At 49.7% G+C, this 20,169-nt stretch overlaps 2 protein-coding genes across 3 annotated transcripts in view; one reads left to right on the plus strand and one right to left on the minus strand.

Annotated features, from left to right (window-relative positions):
• Window positions 1-6,834, minus strand: part of aven (apoptosis, caspase activation inhibitor) — a gene marked incomplete at its 5' end in the record, with an annotated part of 50,918 nt that extends 44,084 nt beyond the window's left edge. Inside the window, 2 exons of the mRNA XM_046299200.1 lie at window positions 2,854-3,028; window positions 6,691-6,834. Of these exons, the coding sequence (XP_046155156.1) occupies window positions 2,854-3,028; window positions 6,691-6,834 (319 nt within the window). The remainder of the gene's footprint in view (window positions 1-2,853; window positions 3,029-6,690) is intronic.
• Window positions 6,835-7,573: 739 nt separating this feature from the next.
• On the plus strand, window positions 7,574-9,626 carry chrm5b (cholinergic receptor, muscarinic 5b). Of its 2 annotated transcripts, XM_046298986.1 has the most exons (2): window positions 7,574-8,633; window positions 8,715-9,626. In XM_046298986.1, exons 1-2 carry the CDS (start codon window positions 7,589-7,591, stop codon window positions 9,089-9,091), a joined length of 1,422 nt encoding a protein of 473 aa, XP_046154942.1. In that variant the 5' UTR covers window positions 7,574-7,588; the 3' UTR covers window positions 9,092-9,626. The 2 variants fall into 2 exon arrangements, with proteins under 2 accessions (XP_046154942.1, XP_046154941.1); XM_046298985.1 differs by having other exon boundaries at window positions 7,574-9,626.
• The last annotated feature ends 10,543 nt before the right edge of the window (window positions 9,627-20,169 follow it).

Raw genomic sequence — 20,169 nt, forward strand, 5'->3', positions numbered from 1 at the left:
TTTACCTAGACTAATCTGGGAGTGGACTGGTCCTCTCCCTCTCCTTTACCTAGACTAATCTGGGAGTGGACTGGTCCTCTCCCTCTCCTTTACATAGACTAATCTGGGAGTGGACTGGTCCTCTCCCTCTCCTTTACCTAGACTAATCTGGGAGTGGACTGGTCCTCTCCCTCTCCTTTACCTAGACTAATCTGGTAGTGGACTGGTCCTCTCGCTCTCCTTTACCTAGACTAATCTGGTAGTGGACTGGTCTCTCTCTCCTTTACCTAGACTAATCTGGTAGTGGACTGGTCCTCTCCCTCTCCTTTACCTAGACTAATCTGGTAGTGGACTGGTCCTCTCTCTCTCCTTTACCTAGACTAATCTGGTAGTGGACTGGTCCTCTCTCTCCTTTACCTAGACTAATCTAGTAGTGGACTGTCTCTCTCTCTCCTTTAGCTAGACTAATCTGGTAGTGGCCTGGTCTTCTCCCTCTTGTACCTAGACTAATCTGGTAGTGGCCTGGTCCTCTCTCTCTCTCCCTTACCTAGACTAATCTAGTAATGGACTGGTCCTCTCTTTACCTCTAATCTAGTAGTGGACTGTCCTCTCCTCCTTTACCTAGACTAATCTGGTAGTGGACTGGTCCTCTCTCTCCTTTACCTAGACTAATCTGGTAGTGGACTGGTCTCTCTCTCTCTCCTTTACCTAGACTAATCTGGTAGTGGACTGGTCCTCTCCCTCTCCTTTACCTAGACTAATCTGGTAGTGGACTGGTACCTAGACTAATCTGGTAGTGGACTGTCCTCTCTCCTTTACCTAGACTAATCTGGTAGTGGACTGGTCCTCTCCCTCTCCTTCACCTAGACTAATCTGGTAGTGGACTGGTCCTCTCTCTCTCTTGTACCTAGACTAATCTGGTAGTGGACTGGTCCTCTCTCTCCTTCACCTAGACTAATCTGGTAGTGGACTGGTCCTCTCTCTCTCTTGTACCTAGACTAATCTAGTAGTGGACTGGTCCTCTCTCTCCTTCACCTAGACTAATCTGGTAGTCAACACATCACCACAGTAACCCTCAGAGAGGAGAGAGGAGCCACCAGGTCAACACATCACCACAGTAACCCTCAGAGAGGAGCCACCAGGTCAACACATCACTAATCAGTAACCCTCAGCTAGATCTGGTAGTGGGAGCCACCAGACTAATCAGTGGACTGGTCCTCTCTCATCACCTAGACAGTAACCCTCAGACTAATCTGGTAGTGGCCTGTTCCTCTCCCACCTTGTCAACACATCACCACAGTAATCTAGTAGTGACTGGAGCCACCAGGTCAACACATCACCACAGTAACCCTTCACCTAGACTAATCTGGTAGTGGACTGGCCACCTAATCTGGTCAGTGGACTGGTCCACATCACCACAGTAACCCTCAGAGAGGAGCCACCAGGTCAACACATCACCACAGTAACCCTCAGAGAGGAGAGAGGAGCCACCAGGTCAACACATCACCACAGTAACCCTCAGAGAGGAGCCACCAGGTCAACACATCACCACAGTAACCCTCTGACATCTGTTACATAGAGGGAAAAGAGGGAGGGCAGGGAGAGAAGGGGAGAGTGGCAGAGGGAGAAGGAGGGGGCGAGAAAGGGAGAGCAGAAGAGGGAGCGAAGGGGAGAGCAGCAGAGGGAGGGCAGGAAGAGAGAGGGGGGAAGGGGAGAAAGGCAGAAAGAGAGAGAGGAAAATTGAAAATGTTAAAGGCTGTCTTCTTGCTCCTGCAATTCTACACATCGTTACTCCTCAGAAACAGACGACACAAATAACCCTGATTAATATCGATCATCCTGCGGACTCTGAGGACAGGAACTTCATGAAAATGAGAATAAAACAGTTAAACAAGGGAGAGCTGAGGAAACCAGTGCTACTACATAACTCACCATTTGTCTGAGTAGAAAGTGAAAAGTGAGATGGGGTGTATTAGGGTTTTGTCTGAGTAGAAAGTGAAAAGTGAGATGGGGTGTATTAGGGTTTTGTCTGAGTAGAAAGTGAAAAGTGAGATGGGGTGTATTAGGGTTTTGTCTGAGTAGAAAGTGAAAAGTGAGATGGGGTGTATTAGGGTTTTGTCTGAGTAGAAAGTGAAAAGTGAGATGGGGTGTATTAGGGTTTTGTCTGAGTAGAAAGTGAAAAGTGAGATGGGGTGTATTAGGGTTTTGTCTGAGTAGAAAGTGAAAAGTGAGATGGGGTGTATTAGGGTTTTGTCTGAGTAGAAAGTGCAAATGATGTCGCTTTAAAAGAGGCACTTAAGTTGTTTTCTTTAGTCCTTTCTTGAATATGCCAACAGATTATATATACACACTTTTTCAACCCAAAATAAAAGGGATCCATATTTAATGTTATGCGCCTGCCTTGTGCCACTTCTACTATGTCAGGGAGTTGAGCTAGGCTAGAATATCTAGGCTAGAATATCTAGGCTATGCTGTGTCAGTGAAAGACTGCTTCTCTAGATATTCACAGGATTTAGAATTGGAGAGCAATGACCAATGTTAAGTAGTAGACCTGCTTCTCATTCTCCAAGCATGAATCTAGTGCCGTCACTGAGGAATATGATATTCCTCCGTCTGCCTTCCCAACACAATGTCTAGCTAAGTGTCTGCCACGTTTATTCTGTTCTGCCTGGGCCACATAAAGACAGAGGCGCGTCTTCTGAAACTGTCACATGTTATAAGACTAACTAACCTAAGTGACAGGCAGACTGACATCAAAGACCAGCAACACAAGCAAGAATATTCTGGATGACTGTCAGTCAGCACAGAGCTGAATATGTTGTCAGAACCACACTGGCTAGGCCATTTCCAAGGAAAACCTCATGTATTTCTTACCTGCTGATTCGAGGAGGACGTGGTAGTCAGTCCCTCTCTGTGTGGGCGTATCATCACTAGGCTCCTCCTTCTCTGACTCCTTATAACGATCCCAGTTAGACTCCAATTTCCTCTTGGTGAAAACCTCCATCCCATCATCCTCATCCTCATCCATCCTGTTCCCTTCATCCTGGCCCTGCAGTATCAACAGAAGAGTCAGTAGGACAGAGAAAGACACATCGATTTCAAAGAAATCAAAAGGAACACAACATATGTAAATGATTGACAGGTGCACATCTATAGTACTTTTTTGAGTTCTCTCAAGTTTACAGTTGAAGGTCATCTCCAACTTTTTCCATGTGTGAAAATTATGTTGAATGAGGACATTGGCATTGATTAAATGTGTTGATCCCCCCAAAAACAAATCAACATATTTACATCCCTGCCGAGGTGAGAAGTGACACTCAGTCACTGGCCATTTGGCATGCGAGGCACTGTGCATAGCAACACCAACAACATTGACCACAACACCAGGCAAACTGCCTGCTTTCCAGGATATCTACAGCACCCGGTGTCACAGGAAGGACAAGATCATCAAGGACCTCAGCCACCAGAGCCAAGGCCTGTTCACCCCACTACCATCTAGAAGATCATCAAGGACCTCAGCCACCAGAGCCAAGGCCTGTTCACCCCACTACCATCTAGAAGATCATCAAGGACCTCAGCCACCAGAGCCAAGGCCTGTTCACCCCACTACCATCTAGAAGATCATCAAGGACCTCAGCCACCAGAGCCAAGGCCTGTTCACCCCCACTACCATCTAGAAGATCATCAAGGACCTCAGCCACCAGAGCCAAGGCCTGTTCACCCCACTACCATCTAGATTATAGAAGGTTGAGACAGTACAGGTGCCTCAAAGCTGACACTGAAAAACAGCTTCTATCTCCAGGCCATCAGACTGTTAAACAGTCAGCACTAGCCTCAGTGACTGTTCTAGCCGGCTCCCACCCAGCACTCTACCCTGCACCTTAGAGACTGGTGCCCACTGGTCAGTATGGCCCAAGCAAGTCTCTTCTTCTTTGCTGGTGACACTGTCAGTGATTTATTTAGAATTCAAAGCACATGTCAATGTGGAGCTATACGGAGCCCTCCCTGCGCTTGGCAATGTGGTACACAGCTCAATCTGTCCTCTGCATGACTTCGGAGGCTCCGCGGTTGCGTCACACCATCCGTACGGCACCTCCGACCACATTTTCAGATCAAGCATAAATGGTCCTTCAGCCTATTCTCTGCCATGTTATAGACCCATACAGACGGGTATTACTAGAGACGTTGGTTTTGTCATTATTATCCAAGCATGCGCGTTATTCCGAGGGACCATTCACACAGGATTCGTTTTTCCCAAACTGCCTTGTGTAATTATACATGTATTTCAAATTGAATTAACGTATTACAGAAGCCTGGGGTACACTGTGCTTGACTGCCAAATGTATAGGTCTCCCACGTAATATTTAAATTGATGAAGTGTGATCCTAATCATTATTTTAGCGATCCATCCCTGGTAGACGTCCTTCCTGATAACAATGCCCCACATCCTGCTGATTTCAGCTGCTGAACCGTATTTACACTCAACTGTGTTTACGGATGAGAAAGTGAACTTGCCATTTTCAAAAGGTTTCGCGGGGATGCTGCTTTGCGATCTATTGCCTAGGACAGCGCTCTCATACCCTGTTCCTGGAGAGATACCATCCTGTAGGTTTTCACTCCAACCCTGTTCCTGGAGAGATACCATCCTGTAGGTTTTCACTCCAACCCTGTTCCTGGAGATACCATCCTGTAGGTTTTCACTCCAACCCTGTTCCTAGAGAGATACCATCCTGTAGGTTTTCACTCCAACCCTGTTCCTAGAGAGATACCATCCTGTAGGTTTTCACTCCAACCCTGTTCCTAGAGAGATACCATCCTGTAGGTTTTCACTCCAACCCTGTTCCTGGAGAGATGCCATCCTGTAGGTTTTATCTCCAACCCTGTTCCTGGAGAGATACCATCCTGTAGGTTTTCACTCCAACCCTGTTCCTAGAGAGATACCATCCTGTAGGTTTTCACTCCAACCCTGTTCCTAGAGAGATACCATCCTGTAGGTTTTCACTCCAACCCTGTTCCTAGAGAGATACCATCCTGTAGGTTTTCACTCCAACCCTGTTCCTGGAGAGATACCATCCTGTAGGTTTTCACTCCAACCCTGTTCCTGGAGAGATACCATCCTGTAGGTTTTCACTCCAACCCTAATCTAGTGCATCTGATTCTACAAATAGATGTGCATCTGATTCCATAATTAGCTGGTTGATAACATGAATCAGGTTAGTTACAACTTTGGTTGGAGTGAAACCCTACAGGAAGCTAGCTCTCCAGGAACAGGGTTGGAGAGCCCTGACCTAGGACATCAACAGCAAGCCAGGGTTTCATTAAATAAGCTATAGACAATCATTTATTGCACATTTAGGCCTAAGTAAACGGATGCATTTGGCGATGTCCAACTTCAATTCACTGGCACTATGAAGAATAGCTTAGTTATACTCATTGATAGCCCAAATCATACTTTATTATACTTTTGGGGAATTTACGAGGCAATACTAGATACAGATTACCAAGATATAACCTATGCGCATGGTTCTGACTGTCTCTATGCCTACCCCGATACTCTCTCTCATTTGCCTACTCATTTTTCCCTTCACTGTGAAACATGCTGGTGTGTGTTTGGTCTGTTGCGTGTAGAATAGTTCAGCCTACTCATTGATAGTCCCTACTTTAGTAAACATTGCAAGCCAAGAAATTACGAAATACAGCATTGCGAAAGCCTATAGGCTACATCTTTTGATTACCGATGCACCATTCTGACGGTCGGCCTGGTGGCCTACATGCCGACCTATGCCCCCCCCATATCTCTCTCTCTCTCTCTCCCATGCTCTTTCATTGCTGTGAAAGTTGCGAGAGTTCGTGATCCCGAAGTAGACTACGGAAAATACACTGAACAAAAATATGAACGCAACATGTAAAGTGTTGGTCCCATGTTTCATGAGCAGAAATAAAAGATCCCAGAAATGTTCCATACACACAAAAAGCTTATTTCTCTCAAATGTTGTACCAAAATTATTTTACATTCCTGTTAGTGAGCATTTCTCATTTGCCAAGATAATCCACCTGACAGGTGTGGCATATCAAGAAGATGATTAAACAGCATCATTACAGAGGTGCACCTTGTGCTGGGGACAAAAAAAGGCCACTAAAAAGTACCATTGTGTCACACAACACAATAACACAGGGAGCGTGCAATTGAGGGAGTGTGCAATTGACATGCTGGCTGCAGGAATGTCCACCAGAGCTGTTGCCAGATAATTGAATGTTTTAATTTATCTACCAGAAGCCATGCCAACAACATTTTCGAAAATTTAGCAAAATTTCCAACCGGTCTCACAACCGCGTGTATGACGTTGTGTGGGCGAGCGATTTGCTGATGTCAACATTGTTTAGAGTGCCCCATGGTGGCATTGGGATTATAGAAATTGTTGCGTTTGTATTTCCTCCGTTGCAAAAATACTGAATCTCTTGACACCCAGAAATGGGAGTCGACAGGCAAGGAGGAATCGATTATTTTGGAGTCGACTCCCCACCACTACTTCCAATGATGCGTCTTTCGCTTGAAATTGAAAAACGTTTCGAAAGCTAGCACATTTTTGTTCAAAGACTTTCCGGAGATGTTTAACATGACGGCTAACTAAGTTAGCTAATAAACTGATTATCGTTATTGCAACAACAGCTATTTCAGCGTGCTATACAGAACTTTAATCAGCTCCTCACCCTTCCAAATGGGGTAGGTTGATAGCCGCGGCCACGGCCTCGATAATGATCCCTTTTTCCCCTTCCAGTTCCATATCGTCCTCTTCCCCGGGCCCTGTGTTCACCACCCGAGGTCCCGCTATCACTTCCCCCGCCAGCTCCCCCTCCATCCCTCGCTCCAGCTCCCCCTCCACCCCTCGCTCCAGCTCCCCCTCCACCCCTCGCTCCAGCTCCCCCTCCACCCCTCGCTCCAGCTACAGCTCCCCCTCCACCCCTCGCTCCAGCTACAGCTCCCCCTCCACCCCTCGCTCCAGCTACAGCTCCCCCTCCACCTCCACTTCCACCTCTCTTCCAGCTAGTTTGCCGGCCCCTGTTCGGTCTTCCCTCCATCGGTATCAAATGAACGTTGTACTGCTTAGAGTGTAACGCCAATACAAAGCTATTGGTGTTACATGTAATATCATCCCCCGAAAAAAGGCAACGTTCGACAGGCTGCGTCATTGGTTCCGCCTGACAAATAATTAATAGTTGTATGACTCCAAGGTATGAAAAACATGAACGACAAAATGAATGTTTAAATACTTAAAACCAAACAGAAAACTGATTTTGAAAGATACACTGACATATACAGTATATAGTGTGTCTTATCCTTGTATTTTCTTTTCTTTCAGGGGAGCCCACAGTAAATAATAATGGAGCCACAGAGAGACAATTCCATACCTATCTCCTCACTGTAACATAGCGAGACAACCACTAAACCAACAAAATGGATGTTGAGGACCTCCAGATCCAAAACTCAACATTTGATGGCAACATATCAGACATTCAGCCTGTCCCACACGACCTATGGGAGGTCATCACCATAGCGACCATATCGGCCATCGTCAGCCTTATAACAGTCGTAGGCAATGTTCTGGTGATGCTGTCGTTCAAGGTCAACAGTCAACTAAAGACAGTCAACAACTACTACCTTCTCAGCTTAGCCTTCGCTGACCTCATAATAGGAGCCCTGTCCATGAACTTATACACCTCATACATTCTAATGGGCTATTGGTCCTTAGGGAACCTAGCCTGTGACCTCTGGTTAGCCCTGGATTATGTGGCCAGCAATGCCTCCGTTATGAACTTGTTAGTCATCAGTTTCGACAGGTACTTCTCCATCACAAGGCCGCTGACCTATAGAGCCAAGAGGACGCCGAAGAGAGCGGCTATTATGATTGGCTTAGCGTGGTTGGTGTCGTTTGTCCTCTGGGCACCGCCTATCCTGTGCTGGCAGTACTTTGCGGGAGAGAGGACGGTCCCGGCAGACCAGTGCCAGATCCAGTTCTTCTCCGAGCCGGTGATCACGTTCGGCACGGCCATCGCAGCGTTCTACATCCCCGTCTCCATCATGACCCTCCTCTACAGTAGGATCTACAAGGAGACAGAGAAACGCACCAAGGACCTGGCTGAGCTGCAGGGTCTCACCACATCTGGTCACCCAGAGACTGTTAATAAACCCCAGAAAACAGTTCTGTTACAGTCCTGTTTTGGCTCCAGTAATGACAGGAGGGACAGGAGGAACCAGGCCTCATGGTCCTCGTCCAACCAGAGCAACGTCACCAAGACCACGACCCGGTCGGACGAGCTGGCCTGGGCCCATGCTGACCAGATCACCTCCTTTAACAGCTACACCTCGTCCGAGGAGACTCGCCATCCTGTTTCCACGGCAACCTCTCAGGGGACAATCAAAGGTCAAGTTCAAAGTCAGACAGAGAAAGGACAGACGGCCGCCGATTACGGTGATAACGAAGAAGGCGAGTATTTCCAGACCGCCACTCCACCGCTGAAAAAACTCAGCAAGAAGGGAATATCTTACAAGTTCAAATTGGTCTCGAAGGATACCAGCAGCCCTCCTCAGAATGACAAAATCACCAACAACACAGACCTCAAAACAGCTCCTCCACGTCCCTCTGAATCTGACCAGGTAGGTCAGAACCACCACCAGAACTCCTCTCCATCATCCCCCACCACCACCACCACCACCACCACCACCACCACCACCACCACCCCCAAGCCCATGGACCCCTCCCTGAAGAGCCAGATCACCAAGAGGAAGAGGATGGTCCTCATCAAGGAGAAGAAAGCTGCCCAGACCCTCAGTGCCATCCTCCTGGCCTTCATCCTAACATGGACGCCGTACAATATCATGGTGCTCATCTCCACCTTCTGTTCTGACTGCATCCCTGTGTCTCTCTGGCACCTGGGCTACTGGCTCTGCTATGTCAACAGCACCATCAACCCCATGTGTTACGCGTTGTGTAATGAGACCTTTCGGAAGACCTTTAAGATGCTGTTGATGTGTCGGTGGAGGAAGAAGAGAGGGGAGGATAAGCTGTACTGGTGCGGACAGAACCCGGCCATCAACAGCAAGATGACATGATGTGGTGTGGAATAGAGAATATATATATATATACGTATTTGAACATTCAGCAGCAGACCCTTTTATCTAAAATAACTTTTTGTACATCAGATATGTTTAGCAAATGAGGCCCATATGGTATTAAACCCACAACAAATAACAAAACGTGCACTCGGGGCAGAACTGAGTTTGGGAAAGCGCGATGTACATATTGAATATACCACACATTGCTGCAACTGTACTGTAGGGATAGCAATGGAAGTGTGTTTGCTCAAACACAGTAACTAGTGGTCATAGATATATCTATGAGGATGAGTAATGCTGTATACTGTTGCACCATCACACACCTCTTCATGTCAAATGTTTCCTATATAAGCTAATGTGCCTTTGTTCGTCAGAAGGTCTGGTGATGAAGACTTGTAATTGTGAATGGATCGGTGTTGACCTTGCTACTGTATTGTGAATGGATCGGTGTTGACCTTGCTACTGTATTGTGAATGGATCGGTGTTGACCTTGCTACTGTATTGTGAATGGATCGGTGTTGACCTTGCTACTGTATTGTGAATGGATCGGTGTTGACCTTGATACTGTATTGTGAATGGATCGGTGTTGACCTTGCTACTGTATTGTGAATGGATCGGTGTTGACCTTGCTACTGTATTGTGAATGGATCGGTGTTGACCTTGCTACTGTATTGTGAATGGATCGGTGTTGACCTTGCTACTGTATTGTGAATGGATCGGTGTTGACCTTGCTACTGTATTGTGAATGGATCGGTGTTGACCTTGCTACTGTATTGTGAATGGATCGGTGTTGACCTTGATACTGTATTGTGAATGGATCGGTGTTGACCTTGCTACTGTATTGTGAATGGATCGGTGTTGACCTTGCTACTGTATTGTGAATGGATCGGTGTTGACCTTGCTACTGTATTGTGAATGGATCGGTGTTGACCTTGCTACTGTATTGTGAATGGATCGGTGTTGACCTTGCTACTGTATTGTGAATGGATCGGTGTTGACCTTGATACTGTATTGTGTGCTGCTTGTGTACCTTTGATCTGATCAGTGAAATAATCCCAATTGAAAAGTATCATGAGATCCTCTGAATGCTTTTTTTTACATTTTACATTTAAGTCATTTAGCAGACGCTCTTATCCAGAGCGACTTACAAATTGGTGCATTCACCTTATGACATCCAGTGGAACAACCACTTTACAATAGTGCATCTAAATATTTTAAGGGGGGAGGGGGTGAGAAGGATTACTTTATCCTATCCTAGGTATTCCTTAAAGAGGTGGGGTTTCAAGTGTCTCCGGAAGGTGGTGATTGACTCCGCTGTCCTGGCGTCGTGAGGGAGTTTGTTCCACCATTGGGGAGCCAGAGCAGCGAACAGTTTTGACTGAGCTGAGCGGGAACTGTACTTCCTCAGTGGTAGGGAGGCGAGCAGGCCAGAGGTGGATGAACGCAGTGCCCTTATTTGGGTGTAGGGCCTGATCAGAGCCTGGAGGTACTGAGGTGCCGTTCCCCTCACAGCTCCGTAGGCAAGCACCATGGTCTTGTAGCGGATGCGAGCTTCAACTGGAAGCCAGTGGAGAGAGCGGTGGAGCGGGGTGACGTGAGAGAACTTGGGAAGGTTGAACACTAGACGGGCTGCGGCGTTCTGGATGAGTTGTAGGGGTTTAATGGCACAGGCAGGGAGCCCAGCCAACAGCGAGTTGCAGTAATCCAGACGGGAGATGACAAGTGCCTGGATTAGGACCTGCGCCGCCTTCCTGTGTGAGGCAGGGTCGTACTCTGCGGATGTTGTAGAGCATGAACCTACAGGAACGGGCCACCACCTTGATGTTAGTTGAGAACGACAGTTTGTTGTCCAGGATCACGCCAAGGTTCTTAGCGCTCTGGGAGGAGGACACAATGGAGTTGTCTTTTGTTAACACAACCTTTATATTACAACTGCTTCGGGGATGGGCACCAGACCACCAGGACACCCACCTAGGGGACAGTGATCTGAGTGACTAGGGACACCCATCTGACTGAGTGACCATGGACACCCACATAGGGGACAGTGATCTGAGTGACTAGGGACACCCACCTAGCGGACAGTGATCCGAGGTGACCAGGGACACCCTCCCAGGGGACAGTGATCCGAGGTGACCAGGGACACCGATCTGACTGAGTGACCATGGACACCCACCTAGAGTACAGCAATCTGACAGTGACTAGGGACACTCACCTAGAGGACAACAATCTGACAGTGACTAGGGACACCCACCTAGAGGACAGCAATCTGACAGTGATTTGGGACACCCACCTAGAGGACAACAATCTGACAGTGACTAGGGACACCCACCTAGAGGACAGCAATCTGACAGTGATTTGAGGTGACCAGGGACACCCACCTAGAGGACAGCAATCTGACAGTGATTTGAGGTGACCAGGGACACCCACCTAGAGGACAACAATCTGACAGTGACTAGGGACACCCACCTAGAGGACAGCAATCTGACAGTGATTTGAGGTGACCAGGGACACCCACCTAAGGGATAGTGATCTGGCAGTGATTTGAGGTGACCAGGGACACCCACCTAAGGGACAGCAATCTGACAGTGATTTGAGGTGACCAGGGACACCCACCTAAGGTGACTCATATTGCTTATGGATCTCTGGGCTACAATAGCTAACCCATCACGACTGTTCCGTTTCTGGATCACATCAACATGACCTCTCCTGCTAATTACATTACATTAATTACTATCCTGCTAATTACATTACATTAATTACTCTCCTGTGAATTACATTACATGAATTACATTTCAAACACTGCCTATGTGCCAGGAGTGTTACAGAGAACAAAGAGACACCCACCTGGAGGACAGCAATCTGACAGTGACTAGGGACACCCACCTAGAGGACAGCAATCTGACAGTGACTAGGGACACCCACCTAGAGGACAGCAATCTGACAGTGACTAGGGACACCCACCTAGAGGACAGCAATCTGACAGTGACTAGGGACACCCACCTAGAGGACAGCAATCTGACAGTGACTAGGGACACCCACCTAGAGGACAGCAATCTGACAGTGACTAGGGACACCCACCTGGAGGACAGCAATCTGACAGTGACTAGGGACACCCACCTGGAGGACAGCAATCTGACAGTGACTAGGGACACCCACCTGGAGGACAGCAATCTGACAGTGATTTGGGACACCCACCTGGAGGACAACAATCTGACAGTGACTAGGGACACCCACCTAGAGGACAGCAATCTGACAGTGACTAGGGACACCCACCTAGAGGACAGCAATCTGACAGTGATTTGGGACACCCACCTGGAGGACAGCAATCTGACAGTGACTAGGGACACCCACCTAGAGGACAGCAATCTGACAGTGACTAGGGACACCCACCTAGAGGACAGCAATCTGACAGTGACTAGGGACACACACCTGGAGGACAGCAATCTGACAGTGACTAGGGACACACACCTGGAGGACAGCAATCTGACGGTGACTCGGGACACCCACCTAGAAGACAGCAATCTGACAAGGACACCCACCTGGAGGACAGCAATCTGACAGTGATTAGGGACACCCACCTAGAGGACAACAATCTGACAGTGATTTGGGACACCCACCTGGAGGACAGCAATCTGACAGTGACTAGGGACACCCACCTAGAGGACAGCAATCTGACAGTGACTAGGGACACCCACCTAGAGGACAGCAATCTGACAGTGACTAGGGACACCCACCTAGAGAACAGCAATCTGACAGTGATTTGAGGTGACCAGGGACACCCACCTAGAGGACAGCAATCTGAAAGTGATTTGAGGTGACCAGGGACACCCACCTAGAGGACAGCAATCTGACAGTGATTTGAGGTGACCAGGGACACCCACCTAGAGGACAGCAATCTGACAGTGATTTGGGACACCCACCTGGAGGACAGCAATCTGACAGTGACTAGGGACACCCACCTAGAGGACAGCAATCTGACAGTGATTTGGGACACCCACCTGGAGGACAGCAATCTGACAGTGACTAGGGACACCCACCTAGAGGACAGCAATCTGACAGTGACCATGGACACCCACCTAGAGGACAGCAATCTGACAGTGACTAGGGACACTCACCTAGAGGACAACAATCTGACAGTGACTAGGGACACCCACCTAGAGGACAGCAATCTGACAGTGACTAGGGACACCCACCTAGAGGACAGCAATCTGACAGTGACTAGGGACACCCACCTAGAGGACAGCAATCTGACGGTGACTCGGGACACCCACCTGGAGGACAGCAATCTGACAGTGACTAGGGACACCCACCTAGAAGACAGCAATCTGACAGTGACTAGGGACACCCACCTGGAGGACAGCAATCTGACGGTGACTCGGGACACCCACCTAGAAGACAGCAATCTGACAAGGACACCCACCTGGAGGACAGCAATCTGACAGTGATTAGGGACACCCACCTGGAGGACAGCTATCTGACAAGGACACCCACCTGGAGGACAGCAATCTGACAGTGATTAGGGACACCCACCTAGAGGACAACAATCTGACAGTGATTTGGGACACCCACCTGGAGGACAGCAATCTGACAGTGACTAGGGACACCCACCTAGAGGACAGCAATCTGACAGTGACTAGGGACACCCACCTGGAGGACAGCAATCTGACGGTGACTCGGGACACCCACCTAGAAGACAGCAATCTGACAAGGACACCCACCTGGAGGACAGCAATCTGACAGTGACTAGGGACACCCACCTGGAGGACAGCAATCTGACAGTGATTTGGGACACCCACCTGGAGGACAGCAATCTGACGGTGACTCGGGACACCCACCTAGAAGACAGCAATCTGACAAGGACACCCACCTGGAGGACAGCAATCTGACGGTGACTCGGGACACCCACCTAGAAGACAGCAATCTGACAAGGACACCCACCTGGAGGACAGCAATCTGACAGTGACTAGGGACACCCACCTGGAGGACAACAATCTGACAGTGATTTGGGACACCCACCTGGAGGACAGCAATCTGACAGTGACTAGGGACACCCACCTAGAGGACAGCAATCTGACAGTGACTAGGGACACCCACCTAGAGGACAGCAATCTGACAGTGACTAGGGACACCCACCTAGAGGACAGCAATCTGACAGTGACTAGGGACACCCACCTGGAGGACAGCAATCTGACAGTGACTAGGGACACCCACCTGGAGGACAGCAATCTGACAGTGACTAGGGACACCCACCTGGAGGACAGCAATCTGACAGTGATTTGGGACACCCACCTGGAGGACAACAATCTGACAGTGACTAGGGACACCCACCTAGAGGACAGCAATCTGACAGTGACTAGGGACACCCACCTAGAGGACAGCAATCTGACAGTGATTTGGGACACCCACCTGGAGGACAGCAATCTGACAGTGACTAGGGACACCCACCTAGAGGACAGCAATCTGACAGTGACTAGGGACACCCACCTAGAGGACAGCAATCTGACAGTGACTAGGGACACACACCTGGAGGACAGCAATCTGACAGTGACTAGGGACACACACCTGGAGGACAGCAATCTGACGGTGACTCGGGACACCCACCTAGAAGACAGCAATCTGACAAGGACACCCACCTGGAGGACAGCAATCTGACAGTGATTAGGGACACCCACCTAGAGGACAACAATCTGACAGTGATTTGGGACACCCACCTGGAGGACAGCAATCTGACAGTGACTAGGGACACCCACCTAGAGGACAGCAATCTGACAGTGACTAGGGACACCCACCTAGAGGACAGCAATCTGACAGTGACTAGGGACACCCACCTAGAGAACAGCAATCTGACAGTGATTTGAGGTGACCAGGGACACCCACCTAGAGGACAGCAATCTGAAAGTGATTTGAGGTGACCAGGGACACCCACCTAGAGGACAGCAATCTGACAGTGATTTGAGGTGACCAGGGACACCCACCTAGAGGACAGCAATCTGACAGTGATTTGGGACACCCACCTGGAGGACAGCAATCTGACAGTGACTAGGGACACCCACCTAGAGGACAGCAATCTGACAGTGATTTGGGACACCCACCTGGAGGACAGCAATCTGACAGTGACTAGGGACACCCACCTAGAGGACAGCAATCTGACAGTGACCATGGACACCCACCTAGAGGACAGCAATCTGACAGTGACTAGGGACACTCACCTAGAGGACAACAATCTGACAGTGACTAGGGACACCCACCTAGAGGACAGCAATCTGACAGTGACTAGGGACACCCACCTAGAGGACAGCAATCTGACAGTGACTAGGGACACCCACCTAGAGGACAGCAATCTGACGGTGACTCGGGACACCCACCTGGAGGACAGCAATCTGACAGTGACTAGGGACACCCACCTAGAAGACAGCAATCTGACAGTGACTAGGGACACCCACCTGGAGGACAGCAATCTGACGGTGACTCGGGACACCCACCTAGAAGACAGCAATCTGACAAGGACACCCACCTGGAGGACAGCAATCTGACAGTGATTAGGGACACCCACCTGGAGGACAGCTATCTGACAAGGACACCCACCTGGAGGACAGCAATCTGACAGTGATTAGGGACACCCACCTAGAGGACAACAATCTGACAGTGATTTGGGACACCCACCTGGAGGACAGCAATCTGACAGTGACTAGGGACACCCACCTAGAGGACAGCAATCTGACAGTGACTAGGGACACCCACCTGGAGGACAGCAATCTGACGGTGACTCGGGACACCCACCTAGAAGACAGCAATCTGACAAGGACACCCACCTGGAGGACAGCAATCTGACAGTGACTAGGGACACCCACCTGGAGGACAGCAATCTGACAGTGATTTGGGACACCCACCTGGAGGACAGCAATCTGACGGTGACTCGGGACACCCACCTAGAAGACAGCAATCTGACAAGGACACCCACCTGGAGGACAGCAATCTGACGGTGACTCGGGACACCCACCTAGAAGACAGCAATCTGACAAGGACACCCACCTGGAGGACAGCAATCTGACAGTGACTAGGGACACCCACCTGGAGGACAACAATCTGACAGTGATTTGGGACACCCACCTGGAGGACAGCAATCTGACAGTGACTAGGGACACCCACCTAGAGGACAGCAATCTGACAGTGACTAGGGACACCCACCTAGAGGACAGCAATCTGACAGTGACTAGGGACACCCACCTAGAGGACAGCAATCTGACAGTGATTTGAGGTGACCAGGGACACCCACCTAGAGGACAGCAATCTGAAAGTGATTTGAGGTGACCAGGGACACCCACCTAGAGGACAGCAATCTGACAGTGATTTGAGGTGACCAGGGACACCCACCTAGAGGACAGCAATCTGACAGTGATTTGGGACACCCACCTGGAGGACAGCAATCTGACAGTGACTAGGGACACCCACCTAGAGGACAGCAATCTGACAGTGATTTGGGACACCCACCTGGAGGACAGCAATCTGACAGTGACTAGGGACACCCACCTAGAGGACAGCAATCTGACAGTGACCATGGACACACACCTAGAGGACAGCAATCTGACAGTGACTAGGGACACTCACCTAGAGGACAACAATCTGACAGTGACTAGGGACACCCACCTAGAGGACAGCAATCTGACAGTGATTTGAGGTGACCAGGGACACCCACCTAAGGGACAGTGATCTGGCAGTGATTTGAGGTGACCAGGGACACCCACCTAAGGGACAGCAATCTGACAGTGATTTGAGGTGACCAGGGACACCCACCTAAGGTGACTCATATTGCTTATGGATCTCTGGGCTACAATAGCTAACCCATCACGACTGTTCCGTTTCTGGATCACATCAACATGACCTCTCCTGCTAATTACATTACATTAATTACTCTCCTGCTAATTACATTACATTAATTACTCTCCTGTGAATTACATTACATGAATTACATTTCAAACACTGCCTATGTGCCAGGAGTGTTACAGAGAACAAAGAGACACCCACCTGGAGGACAGCAATCTGACAGTGACTAGGGACACCCACCTGGAGGACAGCAATCTGACAGTGACTAGGGACACCCACCTGGAGGACAGCAATCTGACAGTGACTAGGGACACCCACCTAGAGGACAGCAATCTGACAGTGACTAGGGACACCCACCTAGAGGACAGCAATCTGACAGTGACTAGGGACACCCACCTAGAGGACAGCAATCTGACAGTGACTAGGGACACCCACCTGGAGGACAGCAATCTGACAGTGACTAGGGACACCCACCTAGAGGACAGCAATCTGACAGTGACTAGGGACACCCACCTGGAGGACAGCAATCTGACAGTGACTAGGGACACCCACCTAGAGGACAACAATCTGACAGTGACTAGGGACACCCACCTAGAGGACAGCAATCTGACAGTGACTAGGGACACCCACCTGGAGGACAGCAATCTGACAGTGACTAGGGACACCCACCTAGAGGACAGCAATCTGACGGTGACTCGGGACACCCACCTAGAAGACAGCAATCTGACAGTGACTAGGGACACCCACCTAGAGGACAGCAATCTGACAGTGACTAGGGACACCCACCTGGAGGACAGCAATCTGACAGTGACTAGGGACACCCACCTAGAGGACAGCAATCTGACTGTGACTAGGGACACCCACCTAGAAGACAGCAATCTGACAGTGACTAGGGACACCCACCTGGAGGACAGCAATCTGACGGTGACTCGGGACACCCACCTAGAAGACAGCAATCTGACAAGGACACCCACCTGGAGGACAGCAATCTGACAGTGATTAGGGACACCCACCTGGAGGACAGCTATCTGACAAGGACACCCACCTGGAGGACAGCAATCTGACAGTGATTAGGGACACCCACCTAGAGGACAACAATCTGACAGTGATTTGGGACACCCACCTGGAGGACAGCAATCTGACAGTGACTAGGGACACCCACCTAGAGGACAGCAATCTGACAGTGATTTGAGGTGACCAGGGACACCCACCTAGAGGACAGCAATCTGACAGTGATTTGAGGTGACCAGGGACACCCACCTAGAGGACAGCAATCTGACAGTGATTTGAGGTGACCAGGGACACCCACCTAGAGGACAGCAATCTGACAGTGATTTGGGACACCCACCTGGAGGACAGCAATCTGACAGTGACTAGGGACACCCACCTAGAGGACAGCAATCTGACAGTGACTAGGGACACCCACCTAGAGGACAGCAATCTGACGGTGACTCGGGACACCCACCTGGAGGACAGCAATCTGACAGTGACTAGGGACACCCACCTAGAAGACAGCAATCTGACAGTGACTAGGGACACCCACCTGGAGGACAGCAATCTGATGGTGACTCGGGACACCCACCTAGAAGACAGCAATCTGACAAGGACACCCACCTGGAGGACAGCAATCTGACAGTGATTAGGGACACCCACCTGGAGGACAGCTATCTGACAAGGACACCCACCTGGAGGACAGCAATCTGACAGTGATTAGGGACACCCACCTAGAGGACAACAATCTGACAGTGATTTGGGACACCCACCTGGAGGACAGCAATCTGACAGTGACTAGGGACACCCACCTGGAGGACAGCAATCTGACGGTGACTCGGGACACCCACCTAGAAGACAGCAATCTGACAAGGACACCCACCTGGAGGACAGCAATCTGACAGTGACTAGGGACACCCACCTGGAGGACAGCAATCTGACAGTGATTTGGGACACCCACCTGGAGGACAGCAATCTGACGGTGACTCGGGACACCCACCTAGAAGACAGCAATCTGACAAGGACACCCACCTGGAGGACAGCAATCTGACGGTGACTCGGGACACCCACCTAGAAGACAGCAATCTGACAAGGACACCCACCTGGAGGACAGCAATCTGACAGTGACTAGGGACACCCACCTGGAGGACAGCAATCTGACAGTGATTTGGGACACCCACCTAGAGGACAGCAATCTGACAGTGACTAGGGACACCCACCTAGAAGACAGCAATCTGACAGTGACTAGGGACACCCACCTAGAGGACAACAATCTGACAGTGATTTGGGACACCCACCTAGAGGACAGCAATCTGACAGTGACTAGGGACACCCACCTAGAAGACAGCAATCTGACAAGGACACCCACCTAGAGGACAACAATCTGACAGTGATTTGGGACACCCACCTAGAGGACAACAATCTGACAGTGATTTGGGACACCCACCTAGAGGACAACAATCTGACAGTGATTTGGGACACCCACCTGGAGGACAGCAATCTGACAGTGATTAGGGACACCCACCTGGAGGACAGCAATCTGACAGTGACTAGGGACACCCACCTAGAGGACAACAATCTGACAGTGATTTGGGACACCCACCTAGAGGACAACAATCTGACAGTGACTAGGGACACCCACCTGGAGGACAGCAATCTTACTGAGTGACTCATGGTGAGGTGAGCCTATCTGAGCGCTGGTCTAAAGTAGACAGGGAATGAGGGGTCATTTCCGATGACCCCCTACACCAATATTGTGTTGAGGAACAGAGCAGGTGGCTCCCCCTTCGCTGGGGCGGCAGGGTAGCCTAGTGGTTAGAGTGTTGGACTAGTAACCTAAAGGTTGCAGGTTCAAATCCCCGAGCTGACAAGGTACAAGGTATCTGTCGTTCTGCCTCTGAACAGGCACTTAACCCACTGTTCCTAGGCAGTCATTGAAAATAAGAATTTGTTCTTAACTGACCTGCCTAGTTAAATAAAAGAAGCAGTACAGTACATAGGATACACCACGGGATCTCATGTTAGACACGTCTGTCTTTCACCGTAACACATGGCCTTACAGCAACCCTGCGTGTCATTTATAATCAACAAGGAGTTTTCATTGAGGCCGTTTAAAACCACAGAGAACACATTTTAATATCTCGTTGAACACTGCTTCAGCTTACCGTTTTGTGTTTGTTTTGTTTAAGTCGGCCAAGCCGGGAGAAACCCCAGGGATGAAAAATACAACACTCACCAAGGTATGATAACTGAACATTTCA

Source organism: Oncorhynchus gorbuscha, linkage group LG14, assembly GCF_021184085.1.
Source record: "Oncorhynchus gorbuscha isolate QuinsamMale2020 ecotype Even-year linkage group LG14, OgorEven_v1.0, whole genome shotgun sequence".
Taxonomy (NCBI): Eukaryota; Metazoa; Chordata; class Actinopteri; order Salmoniformes; family Salmonidae; genus Oncorhynchus; species Oncorhynchus gorbuscha.